We start from the raw sequence: 14,729 nt of genomic DNA on the forward strand, positions 1-14,729 counted from the left end.
TTAAATATGCACTAATTTGCATATAATTCCAGGACAGAAATCTGAACATTGGATAAAGCCATTTTCAAAATTATAGTTTCATTTTGTTGACATATTAGAGCCAAAGGTTATTACAGAGGGGATTTTGGATATCTCTTTTTATCACTCCATAAATCAGAAAATACTCCATTCAGTCCATTTTTATGGTAAAATTCCATATTTCGCCATGTTTTTAGGAATAAAATGTGATATAAATCAGGGTATGAATGCGATATCAACAAACCCTTCTGTAAATACCTTCAGAACATAGATATGAATAGAACTGGAAGGTTTGGTGTATGTGAGTGCTACTGAAGTGGAGATTTCTGGCTCAGAGTATGAGGAAAAACTCTTAAAACTCATTTTTGGGAAAACGCCTTCAAAGTTCTGTATTGTAAAATGCCATACTTTTTTTTTTAAACAGATATTTACAAACACAATACCTAATCAAACCATTAGTAATAGACAACCTAAACACATGCCTGATAACTGAATAATAATAATAATGATGTTATTGAACTGAACAGAACTACACACAGGCTACAAACAGTGTAGTACAGTGTAGTACCCCCTAATAGGCAAAAATATTTGAATAGATATCACTATGAAACTTTCCCAATTTGTTATGTACATATAAACTAAGAAAAAATATATTGCAAGTTTTCTGAAATGTATGTTTATATATGCAAATGAGGCACTTCCCCATTAAATATGTGCACGTGTATGGATGCAATAAGGCGCGCGCCTCTCAGCCAGGAGTGCTCAGGACAACTCACTTACCGTCCGGCCGTCTGGACGGGGCTTCCACAGCACATTCCATGATAAAAAAAAAATCTATTTAGTTAGATAGAGATGATTATCTCTCAGACTCCTGACTTACCCTTATCTCCAGCTTCTTCGGCGCCGGCACCGTCACCGATCATTGTAATATTAATAATAGTCCCCACGGCCACCGGAGCAGCACCAGCCGCAGGTGTAATTGCGCCTGTAGATGATCCGATTCCCGCCTCCTGCTGCTCTGTCAGCTTCACTGTCTTCGTGAAACCAAAATTGGTTAGGCTTACTTGTTTTCGTTTAGACATTTTACTGGCTGTCAAAACGATCACTGTCTGTGTCAACAAGTAACAGCCACAGCACAGGTTACATACGGGTCAAGTTTGATGTGTGCCGACAGTGCCGTGCAGGCTGTAGCGCCGCCGCGCACCGAATGGTAATTGCAAGAATAGCATGCATGTTGCCATATTACGTGTGAATTAGTGCGCAAATCATTAATCATACATCCAAAATAGCATACGTTTATTATTATACACGATGATGATACAGAAAATTACAGAAAAATGAGAAATGCATGGCAAAAGTAGCATTTATTTTCAGTAATTTAGAGACCCCCCAAAAAATCGCAAATCAAGTTTGCAGAATGAATGAATGAATGAAAACTTTATTTAACAGATTGCAGAATGGGTACAATACAGTACGGCTCAATACATACAATTGTTAAGGGGATGCAGACCTGAGAAAGACGTTTGTCTTGTTTCCATCAGGGTCCCCCATTTTCAATTCATATAGACATATATGACATACATGACATACAGATAGTCAGTACTGCTACATCTATACATTTATGACATACCAGATTTGCAAATACAGTACTGTTTGTGATACAGAAGGAGTCAAGAAAAGGGAGTATATACATTTGACGTAGAAACTGTACATTGGAGGAGGTTGGGTGGGGAGGGTTGGGTACATTGGGATATTGACAACCATACTGGGTAATTTACATTGGAGGTGGTTGGGGGGGGGGGGGGGGGGGCGGGCGGGGGGCACACTGTATAAACAAGTAACACTGTACATTGAGGGGGGGGGGGAGGAGACACTGTACAAACAAACACAATTGTACATTGAACTATTGACAAAACCATACTAGGTAAATGACTGTACATTGGAGGGGGTTGGGTTAGGATATTTACAGGGGCCAGTGTTGAATTGCAGTCTCCCGTAGGTGTCCCTTGAGAGAGGTTTTGAAAGTGGGTAGTGATCCACATTCCTTTACAGCTTTGGGTAGGGCGTTCCACATTGATGTGGCATAATTGCGAAACGTGTTTAGTCCCTTATTTGAGCCGAATCTGGGTTTAACATGATTTGTGGAGCTCCCTCTGGTGTTGTGATCGTGGTATTCACTGACCTTTGGGAAGTATTTTGACATGTACATGGGTACCTTGGTCGTGTAGTGTATCTTGTAGACCAGGCCCAGGCAGGGGAGCTGATGTCTGATCTAGGGGAGCTATAGCTCCCCGGGCTCCCCTCCTGGATCGCACCCTGCATTTACTACTAGATTACTTCTTGGTTTTGTGGAAAACTGACTACTACCTCTTGTTTTTTTTAGAACACAGACTACTGGTTTTGTAGATACTTGTAGGGTATTGCATTAATTTGACCTGACCTATACAGAATTCTCTTGCTAATTTTTTGTGCTTTGTATAACATTTGATATGTAACATTTAAATGCTCAACGACATGAATGAATCAATGAAAATCAGGGCTGGCCTAGTGTTGCCCTAGAATAGGTTATTGTTATTTGGTTAAATAAATTCAAACAACTCTTTTTCTTCTCTCTTGGTCTCTTGCTGTCTCTATTCCTTTATGCTGATTGGTTCTGCCAGACCTCCGCACTAGTACAATACATAATTTTTGCACATTTCTGGACTGTGCAAGACTACTGATTTGATGAGGAACTGTTGTGTTTCTGTCCACAGGGCTAATGCAGAGATTGCTGAGGTGCTGTCCAAATTCAAGGCAGAGTCTGCTACGTTCCACGCCCAGCTGCGCAGAGACCAGCTGAAGGTCCACTCACTGGAGAAGGGCCTCAACCAGAAAGTAAGTTCTCATAGGAAGCAGTTGGTAGGGAAATCAATGTTACCGGATGGTATTTGCCTAAAACCTACCATCTATTTTCACGTTGTTTGTCCCATTTCAAACCACAAGGGGGCAGTGTTTGCTTTGGTTATGTTTCCTTTCTAGGTCCTACCTTTTTTTTAGGCCCGTTTTTTTTATTTTATTTATCAAAGCATAATAGTTGGATATGGCAGTAACATTGCTGGATTATAAAAGTTTCTTTTTAAGAAGTGTATTTAAAAAGACAACTAGGTAGGTTGTATTCAGTTTTAGTGTTTGTTTAGTGCAATCAATATCTTACCCTCTGTCTGGAGCCAAAGCTCATCCCATCCTGCAATGCTTACAACAAAACAAGAGCTCAATACAATGCTCCCCTTCTTTCCTGAGCAATCACAGGCCCCTGTCACATCACTCCCAGTGCAGGACAATGCACTTCCTAAATGGTGAAAGGAAATCCTACCTAGATTGGAGTTGAATGAGGTGGTAGTGTGCAGCTAGGGGTGGGTGGGGGTCGGTCACTTTCTTAAATGGGAGAGATGCTAGACATTTGGTGTAGTCTTGCAGGGGCCATCACTCATCTAAAAAGGCCAATTTAGAGCTGTGTCTGTACGGTATCTATTCAGGCATTCATCCTGCTAACGGCCCTCTGCTGGCTGCCCTCTGTGTCACCCTCTGTGGATGAGTTCACTCGGCTCTTCAAGCCATGTCGGAGGAGGAAAGCTGGCCTCCCAATGTCCCTTATCTGTTGGGATGGGGAATTGTCACTGAGTCCATCTCATTCAGTGGTTGTAGGCCTTGATCAGCAGGTAAACACAGGAGCCATTGCGGAATATTTGCAGAGGTCCTCTATATTCCTATGAATGGCAAAAAGTTTAATTCTCTATAGGTGGTTTACGTCAGTGTTTCATTCAAAGTGACTCTTGGCAAGATTAAAACGGATCCCCAAATGATTGTGTATGAAGCAAAAGCCCTCTGAAATATGTTGAATAAAACTAGGCTGTGAGTTTAGCAGTCTCAAAGATCAATAAATATTGTCCTATTAACCTCTGCCAAATCAGTTTTGGATCTTAATAATTTTTCTGAAACTGGGTCCCCTGAATTTTTAGGCCACATGCTTTCTGCTTTAACTTAATTTTGAGCTATTCAATTGGAGTTTTAAGAGGTTTCAGAGGGCAATCTGAGTGAGAACTTTTGTCTAAAGCAGGGGTGCTCAAAAACATTTTGACATGGAAGGTCAAAATGTAACAGGCGGTGGGCCCTGGGCTAAATAATGTGACTGGACATTGATATTTTAATAAATGTAACCAGTACTGTAAATAACAGTCTTAGGTCTAATGTCAAGTGTTTGTGCCTTGTAATGGTCAAGTTGGTTTAAAAGTCCCTTCGTAAATAGTTTGCATAAAAATAGGCCAAATAGAATCTTAATTCTCTGGAACCCTTTGGCCGGCCAAAAATCATCTTGCGGCGGGCCAAATTTGGCATGAGGGCTCTGCTTTGGGCAGTCCTGATGTAGCCCAATGATCTATGAAAGGCATGATCCACAGTTCATTCCATGTCCTTCAATGAAACTGCTGCCAAATCATCAAACTTTAGATGATTTCATTATATATATATTTACACCTAAGAGAATACAACATACAAGATTGTCAAATATAACCATTTACATACAAAGATATCTGCATGAACTACATGTTATTAAACTGGGTGACAATGTACTCAAAATATACTATACATATGACTACAGTAAACTTTAATAAACGATATGTAAAATGCCTTACTCTGAAAAATAAACAAACATTGTAGATACATTTCTTTAACAAAATAAATTAAATATTTATGACTCACTTAATTTGTATATAAACGACTACAGCTTCATAAAATGTGGTTGAATTAGGTTGCAGTCCAAAATTGCGCATTATTTCTAGTCACTTCCAGCTGTGGTTTTGGGAAGCATTTACCTCAGTATGCTACTGACTAGTGGTGGGTACCTAAACAAATTGGATTATGACTGACGTCCATGTTTACAGTTAACAACATTTGTCCAAAACCCAATTTGTCCATCCCTTGCAGTCTTAGGCAAGGTTTTGTGTGCCTAAAAGAAAGGTCTGATATTTAATACAGGCTTTAAACCCTTATTGAGTGACTATACCAACAGATAAAAGTGTATTAGGGATAGAGACTGCTTAGATAGTGGTCAGGGTAAAATGTATGTGCATTCCAGATATTATGTAACATTAATAAAGAAAAGGGCTACCTGAGTAGGACTATAAAACCAGCCCTTTTGTAAATGTTCAGTACCATTTTCATCATCACAACCAGACGATGCATACATAGCTCTGCAATAGCTGGAGAAAGGAAGGGGCTTAAACCAACCCCAGATTCTCACCTTCACCCCAAGTAGCAACGGGTAAAAGCAGCAAAACTCAATTATTTCAGTAATAGCCTGAATAGCTGCTATTTCCACCTACATACACCGCAGAATCTTTTGGCCTTATTTTATATAAGTGCACAACAAGGATTAATGGATTTTTAGTGGTGTGAAAATGTGACAGATAATATAGCACCAAACATGGCAGTAAGCAGGCAATAAACCCTAGATTCTGGATCACTGACCATTGATATGTCGTCCATCACGAGACACTTTGCATACACACTCCCAACAATGTCCAGTTGTAAAAAATATAATAAAAAAGAGTTTGGCACAGGTTAGGTAACAGTTTAAAAAGCAATGCTGTGTGTTTGTCATTGAATGGCCAGTTCTCTGAGGTTCAAGTCCACAGCTCATATAGTCCCTGTGTGATGCAGGAGCAAAAACAGGAGTGAGAGAGCATTTGGCACTGGGGGGGCTAACACTGAAAATGAATATGTTGGTGCTGATGTACTTTACCGTCCACATGGGAGTGAGTGTGTGTGTGAATGTCAGTGTAGATTTTGGGGTAGATTTTGGTGGGGAGGGTCGAGCCCCCCTGGCTGAGGAGCAGCTGCTGCTGGGCGAGGTACTCCTCATAGTTTATGGAGCTCATGCAGTCTTTCTCCGGGCTGGAGGAGCTGGAGGAGGGCGCCAGGCAGCCCCTGTCCCGTTCTCGGTAGGGCAGCCGGTGGGAGGCCTGCAGAACCTGAGCGGGCGCGGCCGGAGCGCTGGGGGGGGAACAGTGCTTCTTGCTTGCTACCATGTCCTCCCTCCTCACTCCCCCCCCCCCCCCCACCTCCTCCTCCCTCATCTTTTTCTGCCGAAGACTTTGCGATCTTCTTTGAGGAAAAAGTGGAGAACATCCGCAGCTCCTTCTCCCAACCCCCACCCATTCCAAACGCTGAATCGAGAAACTCATCCTTCACTCTGTCATCTTTCTCTCCCATTACAGAAGCCGAGACCCTGACACTGGTAACGTCGAACCGTCCGACTACATGCCAGCTGGACCAGCTACCCTCCCCACTCCTCCAGACCATAGCACCGGACATCCTCCCATTCCTAACTGCAACCATCAACTCCTCACTCAACTTGGGGGTGGTCCCCACCTCCCTAAAACAAGCCAGAGTCACGCCCCTCATAAAAAAACCAACCCTGAACCCCACCGTCATAGCCAACTATCGTCCTGTCTCTCTTCTCTCCTTCCTTTCTAAAACACTTGAACGTGCTGTATCCAACCAACTTACTGCTTATCTCTTACAGAATGACCTCCTAGACCCCAATCAGTCTGGCTTCCGGACTGGCCACTCCACAGAAACGGCCCTCATTGCGGTCACAGAGGCACTTCACTTAGCAAAAGCGAAAGGCCTCTCCTCTGTCCTGATTCTCCTAGATCTATCTGCAGCCTTCGACACAGTCAACCATCAGATCCTCCTCGCGGCCCTCGCAGGAATGGGAGTGGCTGGATCTGCGCTGACATGGCTGACATCATACCTCAATGACCGCTCCTACCAAGTGTCATGGAGAGGGACTCTGTCGGCCACCCGCCCCCTCCGGACGGGTGTCCCCCAGGGCTCGGTCCTAGGACCCCTTCTCTTCTCCCTCTACACTAAATCACTGGGTAACATTATCACGTCTCATGGCTTCTCATATCATTGTTATGCCGATGATACTCAACTCTTCCTCTCCTTCCCTCCCTCAGATATCCACGTCTCTGAGCGGATCTCGGCCTGTCTGTCCGACATCTCCGCCTGGATGACGACCAACCACCTCAAACTGAAGCCGGCCAAATCCTCCCCCCTGACCGAGCTCTCCATCACAGTCGAGAATGCAGCTGTGACCGCGTCGCCGACCGCCAAGAACCTTGGTGTTGTCCTCGACGACCAGTTGAACTTCTCTGCTCACATCGCAGCGACAACCAGAACCTGCAGATTCCTCCTGAGCAACGTCAGAAGGATACGCCCCTTCCTGACAAAAGAAGCCACCCAACTCCTCGTCCAATCAACAGTCATCTCCCGCCTCGACTACTGCAACGCACTGCTAGCTGGCCTCCCGGCCACTGCCACCAAGCCTCTTCAACTCATTCAAAACGCAGCGGCCCGCCTGATCTCAAACCTACCGAAGTCGGCCCATGTCACCCCACTTCTTAGGGACCTGCACTGGCTCCCCATTGCTGCACGTATCCGCTTCAAGGCCCTCGACCTAGCATACCGTGCGGCAAAGGGAACCGCTCCCGCCTACCTCCGGTCAATGGTCTCTAACTACACACCCTCAAGACCCCTACGCTCTGCATCTTCTGGCCGCCTCAGATCTACTCCTATCCAAGCTCCCGGAGGGTCATCAAAGAGAAGCCGCCTATTCTCAGTCCTTGCCCCACAATGGTGGAATGAACTACCCATCCCAGTTAGGACAGCCGAATCCCGTCCAATCTTTCGCCGTCGACTAAAGACTCACTTCTTCAACCATTATCTGAAATGATATATACAAAAAAATAATAATAATCTAACCCCGACTAACCTTACTGTCATGCACTTGTCCTAATAAACTAACCTACACTGTAACACGCAACACTTTGATGAACATTGTTACTCAGCTGATAGAGTTATACCATTCTTGCTGTCTTGTCGCACAGAACTTGTAAGTCGCTTTGGATAAAAGCGTCAGCTAAATGACTAAATGTAAATGTAAATGTAAATGTAAGATGAACACCATCCCAGCAGGGATACCAATAATGACGGGCCAGGGGAGGGAGTTGGAGCCGGGAGCAAACATGGGAGTGATGGGAGCCTTGGTGTCTGTGAAGAGATCAAACGAGAGACATCAAGACAAATGGAGCTGTGAGCTTTTATCTGTTTTATACTATTTGTTTTCTATGTTGTATGTTAGGCAGGTAAACACATGGTCCTTTTGCTACCCCAGCAATACCAGTTGGTATTTTCACCCTGCTGTGCACCCTGCCCCACCCCAATCCATGATCTAGTGGCGCATTCGGAAAATGTTGTTGACCAAGTTGTAAATACCAGCGGTAAACTCTGAAAGGTTCCATGATATCCTTATTACTTGTGACATATAGTTGACCTTTCACCTTTTGTGGTGCAAACATAATTTATTATGCAATGCACATGGAGTATTAGAAATATGATACTGGGATTCCTAAAAGTGTATCAAACCACTGGCCCCAACTCCCAAGAAGGAAAGGTTGAATAATCTAGCTAGAATGGCTGAACCTACTACCTAGGATCTGATTGGTCCTGACTTTCTGATACAACTAGCGCACCGACTGCTATCACTTTGTGAGTATGACTTGGTCACGTGATTCATTTCTCACTTTACGAGTTGACGAGGTGGCCAGTCAAAAAACAAAGGGTATTCTGGTAATCACCAATTGAAGAGTGTGTAGTGGAGTGAAGATATCAACCAATAGGGCCATGTGTTTTATTAGTCATTAATGTACAAAACCAGAAGGAAAATATGTACAAAGAAAAAAACGAAAAAAAAAGCTAAATATGGTTTATGTAATTTCAATGTTTTTTGAGGATAGAACGTGTTTTGAATTGATTTTATTCAAATGTATTTAGGATCCCCATTCATATTTCTGCTTTTTACAAACCTCATGACCATTAAAATTACATGCATACATCCTTTTAAGCTAATTATATCTATGTCTATTTTATGTCCATTCTATGTCTATTTTACTGGGCTGCACTACACTTTGGGCTGCAATTCTTGAATGAAAGGTGCTATACAAATAAAGATTATTATTATTATTATTATTATTATTATTATTATTATTATTATTATTATTATTATTATTATTATTATTATTATTATTATTATACATGCATTGCATAACATTTTGGAGCTTGTGCAGAACAAAAAAGCAACTATAAGGTGCTTGTTTATAAAAGAAACGTAAGGTGTTCGTTTAAAGCGACATGTACATTTCTGACACCTGCTGGCCGCAAGCGGTACCGTCTCTATGTGTTCAATACATTTCCCATGAGCCTATTTGCTCTCAGAAGGTGGCTGCATATTTGTTTTCCATTGTTGGAAAAAATACACCATGTTCGGTGTGGAAAGAAACTATTGCGTCATGTTCGTTCAAGGCGTACTTCTGATATCACGTGTCAAAGCGCTGGTGGTCTCTTTGTACGGCTTGTACATGGTCCAGAACTTTGTACATGGTCCAGAACTTTGTACATGCTCCAGAACTTGATTGATTAATAGAAAATAAACACATTGTCACTTTAAAGGTATCCAATGACGAGTTGGAGCTTGTAAACAGCTAGCTTTTGTTAATATTCACATTTCCACACAAATAGAAACATTTCTATTGTTGTCTATTGTTCTATTTTCACTGTTTACTTTGCTCTTGCAATGTTTGTGTCCCACCAGTGTTAAGTTTCACTTTCAGATTTCGGCAAAGTTGTAATGAGTGCAACCTCCTTTGATTGACAGGCAATCAATTATGGGTTATTAAAGGGTATGTTTACACGCCTACAGTGCACTCATTTTGTTTTCTTTTTTTTTAAACTTTGGCCATTCCGCTGGCTCTTTTTTGCGTTTATCGCATTTACTCTGGTCAAGAATGACCGACAGAAACAGGCTGAAGGGGTACAGATGGGGGGGAAGACACTCTGGGAAAGGCACGGCTGCAGTCCGGGATTCGAACTCGCTAAACCCCAGATCCGTGACGAGCATGGTTGTCCCCGGCGCCGAAATAGCGCTCGAGGTACGCGGTGAGCTACTGGAGCTCCCTCTCATTTTGTTTTCTACCTCACCCCCGATGCTCGTGGCATGCTTGTGTCCACTAATGGTCAAAAACTCTATTGGATACCTTTAACGCAGGGCTTGGCAACCTAAGGCACACGTGCCACCATTGGCATGCGGTAGTCTAACCAATGGCACACTAGCAATAAGTGCGTTTTATGCCAAATGACCTCTTTCACAGTTACCACGGCCTGTTATTTACGTTAGTTTGATTGATAGATAAAAAATTATCATGGTCAGAGCCAATAAGAGGTAGAGTAGGAGTGGGTCTTCACAGAATGCAGGTGGAGAAATAACGGAGCTGGCATTTCAAGTTTGCGTGGGGTTGGTAGACGGCGGCTGGCCTGTAGCTGTTCCGCAACTGTTCCTACTTCCGGGGTAGGCCTGATTGGCCCCGACAGGCACGTGACCCGTGCGGCCACGCCCCGCGGCAGCCCCAAGGCGCGCGGCAACGAGGCTGCTGTGGTTCACAGGCGCTTTCCGCCTTCAACGCCGCCCGCAGCATTAGGAAGGAGTTTGCGGCGCCTTTCATAATAATCGCGCCGCAGTCGGCAGTCATGCAATCATTTATCATTTAACATTTGAAAGGCATACATTGTTGTATGAAATAAAATAGTATAGAGACATATGTACAGCGTTCGATGCAGAATAGAAGTTCGCAGCGGAGCTCCGTCGCGGCAGCATTATGTAGCAGTAATCCCCCCTTTTTTAACAACCAACACTAGCTCCATCGGTAAGGCTTCTTGGCTGTGGATCCTATGGTCCATTTGTGACAAGTTCAATTCCCTTAATTTTTTTTTTTTTTTACGTGCATTGCACTATAGCGTATTGTATATTGTATGGTACAGTAACGGTCTCTGGAGCGCGCCAGCATTTGCACTGCAACGCATACACCTTACTGTAAATTGTACCTCATCCCATGCAGAATAGAAGTAACTGAGTTACCATACAATATACAATACGCTATAGTGCAAAGCAGAAATGGGATGAGGTACAATTTACAGTAAGGTGTATGCGTTGCAGTGCAAATGCTGGCGCGCTCCAGAGACCGTTACTGTACCATACAATATACAATACGCTATAGTGCAATGCACGTTAAAAAAATAAAAGGGAGTTTATGGGAATTGAACTTGTTACAAACAGACCATAGGATCCACAGCCAAGCAGCCTTACCGATTGAGCTAGTGTTGGTTGTTAAAAAAGGGGGGATTACTGCTACATAATGCTGCCGCGACGGAGCTCCGCCACGAACTTCTATTCTGCATCGAACGCTGTACATATGTCTCTATACTATTTTATTTCATACAACAATGTATGCCTTTCAAATGTTAAATGATTGCATGACTGCCGACTGCGGCGCGATTATTATGAAAGGCGCCGCGAACTCCTTCCTAATGCTGCGGGCGGCGTTGAAGGCGGAAAGCGCCTGTGAACCACAGCAGCCTCGTTGCCGCGCGCCTTGGGGCTGCCGCGGGGCGTGGCCGCGCGGGTCACGTGCCTGTCGGGGCCAATCAGGCCTACCCCGGAAGTAGGAACAGTTGCGGAACAGCTACAGGCATCCGGCCTTGTCAGTCTGACGTATGCGTCCTGTAGCGCCATTGGCTACTTTCACAGGGCATTGGTAATCCTAAAGTTGCTATTGGTGCAATTTCAAGACGTTTAAATTCGAAATCTACTGGCCCCAATAGGGTCCAGCTGCATCCTCGGAGATTGTTCCAGATTGGGCAACTTCCGCCCAGCCACAAGATTATTTCTCCTGTGACAGGACAATGCGCTGATTGGCGGAAAGTACGGAAGTATCTCGAAGTACGTCTGACGTCTCTCGAATTACGTCTGACGTTTCTCTACGTTAACGAACGTTAGAGCACCTCAAAGGCGCTAAAAACAAAATTACAAACATCTCAAAACAAACTGGTCAGACTACTGCTTGACCTTACTCCTAGAACCCACCTCACCCCTGCCCACTTCGACAACCTAGGATGGCTTAGAGTAGACGACAGAGTACAACAACTTGCAATGGGCCTGGTCTACAAGATACACTACACGACCAAGGTACCCATGTACATGTCAAAATACTTCCCAAAGGTCAGTGAATACCACGATCACAACACCAGAGGGAGCTCCACAAATCATGTCAAACCCAGATTCGGCTCAAATAAGGGACTAAACACGTTTCGCAATTATGCCACATCAATGTGGAACGCCCTACCCAAAGCTGTAAAGGAATGTGGATCACTACCCACTTTCAAAACCTCTCTCAAGGGACACCTACGGGAGACTGCAATTCAACACTGGCCCCTGTAAATATCCTAACCCAATCATTCCAACCCCCTCCAATGTACAGTCATTTACCTAGTATGGTTTTGTCAATAGTTCAATGTACAATTGTGTTTGTTTGTACAGTGTCTCCTCCCCCCCCCCCTCAATGTACAGTGTTACTTGTTTATACAGTGTGCCCCCCGCCCCCCCCCCCCCCCCCCCCAACCACCTCCAATGTAAATTACCCAGTATGGTTGTCAATATCCCAATGTACCCAACCCCCCCCACCCAACCTCCAATGTACAGTTTCTACGTCAAATGTATATACTCCCTTTTCTTGACTCCTTCTGTATCACAAACAGTACTGTATTTGCAAATCTGGTATGTCATAAATGTATAGATGTAGCAGTACTGACTATCTGTATGTCATGTATGTCATATATGTCTATATGAATTGAAAATGGGGGACCCTGATGGAAACAAGACAAACGTCTTTCTCAGGTCTGCATCCCCTTAACAATTGTATGTATTGAGCCGTACTGTATTGTACCCATTCTGCAATCTGTTAAATAAAGTTTTCATTCATTCATTCATTCATTCATTCAGAGCTGCGCAGCAGCAGGTCGAGAGCAGCACTCGCTCAGAGAACTCTACCTCTTGACGTCGGCGCTTGGGGATTTAAAATAGTTTAACGTTAAAGTCAGTACTGACTCAGACGGAAACAATCTAACGTTTGTCTGTAAACTTTGTCCACCCGGTTTGAAGAAGCAAGTCCGCACATCGACGCGACGACGTCGACAGCAACATTGAGAATATGCAAACGTCCTGTTTTAGTTAGTAGATGTAGACAATTCAAGCAAAGTTGTTCCTCATGTTTTTGAAAATATACTGTAGAGATGAAAGCTGCAGTGTGGACTGAATGCGCGGTGGCAAAGCGTTATGGAAATGCCAGTATTCTGATTGCTGTCTGTGTGGTTCAATATTTTTTACAAATAATAGTTCGTTAGCGAACGTGTTAATTGAACGTCAAAATCAAAAGCAAGTACGTCTGCGCTGACGAGACCCCCTTGTATTGATCATGTTAGTAGATATTGTACCGATCAGGTATTACAGATCATATCTGCATGAAATACACTAAAATGTTAAAACCCATTTAGACTGTTTCTCATTCCTGTACTGTTGTTTATACTCTGCTCCTGTGTTGTAACCCAACCCCCTCCAATGTACAGTAAATGACCAAGTATGGTTTTGTCAATATTCCAATGTACAGTTTTGCTTGTACAGTTGTACAGTGTCCCCCACCCAGACTGTAGCCTGTAGGTACCCAGGTCTGTTTGACATTTCGAACATAAAGGAGATATTGAACGGCCCATTTTGTTAGTTCTTTTTTCAATACGTTGCTGCGAACTATTATTTGTAAAAAATATTGAACCACACAGACAGCAATCAGAATACTGGCATTTCCATAACGCTTTGCCACCGCGCATTCAGTCCACACTGAATGAGGACTGAACAGAGCATGAGGTGAGGCGGACCTTTAAAAAAGTGAATATCAGGAAGGCAGCAGGACCGGACGGCATCCCCGGCCGCGTCCTAAAAGTCTGTGCCGACCAACTGGCCCCGGTATTCACTGACATATTTAACCTGTCCTTAGAAGAAGTCCACTATTATCCCTGTACCCAAAAAATCCAAGCCTGCTTGCCTCAACGACTACCGCCCTGTAGCTCTCACCTCCATAGCCATGAAGTGCTTTGAGAAGCTAGTAAAGGGCTACATCTGCTCCTCCCTCCCCATCAACATGGACCCCCTGCAATTTGCATACCGCCCCAACAGGTCCACGGAGGACGCCATAGCCCATGTGCTGCACACAGCAGCATCACACCTGGACAAGAGGAAGGGGAACTATGTGAGAATGCTATTCATCGACTACAGCTCGGCATTCAATACCATAGTCCCCTCCAAACTCATAGCCAAGCTCAGGGACCTGGGCTTGAACTATGACCTCTGCCAGTGGGTCTTGGACTTCCTGACGGGCAGACACCAGGTGGTGAGAGCAGGCAACTGCACCTCCTCATCCATCACCCTCAACATAGGGGCCCCCCAGGGCTGTGTTCTGAGTCCCCTCCTCTACTCCCTGTACACACACGACTGTGTGGCTCAGCGGAGTAGCAACACAATCATCAAATTTGCTGACGACACAGTGGTGGTGGGCCTGATCTCTGCCAACGACGAGATGGCCTACCTGGAAGAGGTCAAGGTCCTGGCGGGATGGTGCCAGGAAAACAGCCTCTCCCTGAACGTCAGCAAAACAAAGGAGATGATTGTGGACTTCAGGAGGTCGGGGGTCAAGGACTACAGCCCCCTCAGCATCGACGGGGCACCG

At 44.3% G+C, this 14,729-nt stretch overlaps 1 protein-coding gene across 1 annotated transcript in view; it reads left to right on the forward strand.

Moving 5' to 3' along the window:
• Nucleotides 1-4,986, forward strand: part of LOC311223306 (uncharacterized protein) — a gene marked incomplete at both ends in the record, with an annotated part of 45,039 nt that extends 40,053 nt beyond the window's left edge. The window contains 2 exons of the mRNA XM_084308098.1: nucleotides 2,772-2,892; nucleotides 4,981-4,986. Of these exons, the coding sequence (XP_084164224.1) occupies nucleotides 2,772-2,892; nucleotides 4,981-4,986 (127 nt within the window). The remainder of the gene's footprint in view (nucleotides 1-2,771; nucleotides 2,893-4,980) is intronic.
• Nucleotides 4,987-14,729: the final 9,743 nt, after the last annotated feature.

This window comes from Notolepis coatsorum (assembly GCF_963971535.1).
Source record: "Notolepis coatsorum genome assembly, chromosome: 2".
NCBI lineage: Eukaryota > Metazoa > Chordata > Actinopteri > Aulopiformes > Paralepididae > Notolepis > Notolepis coatsorum.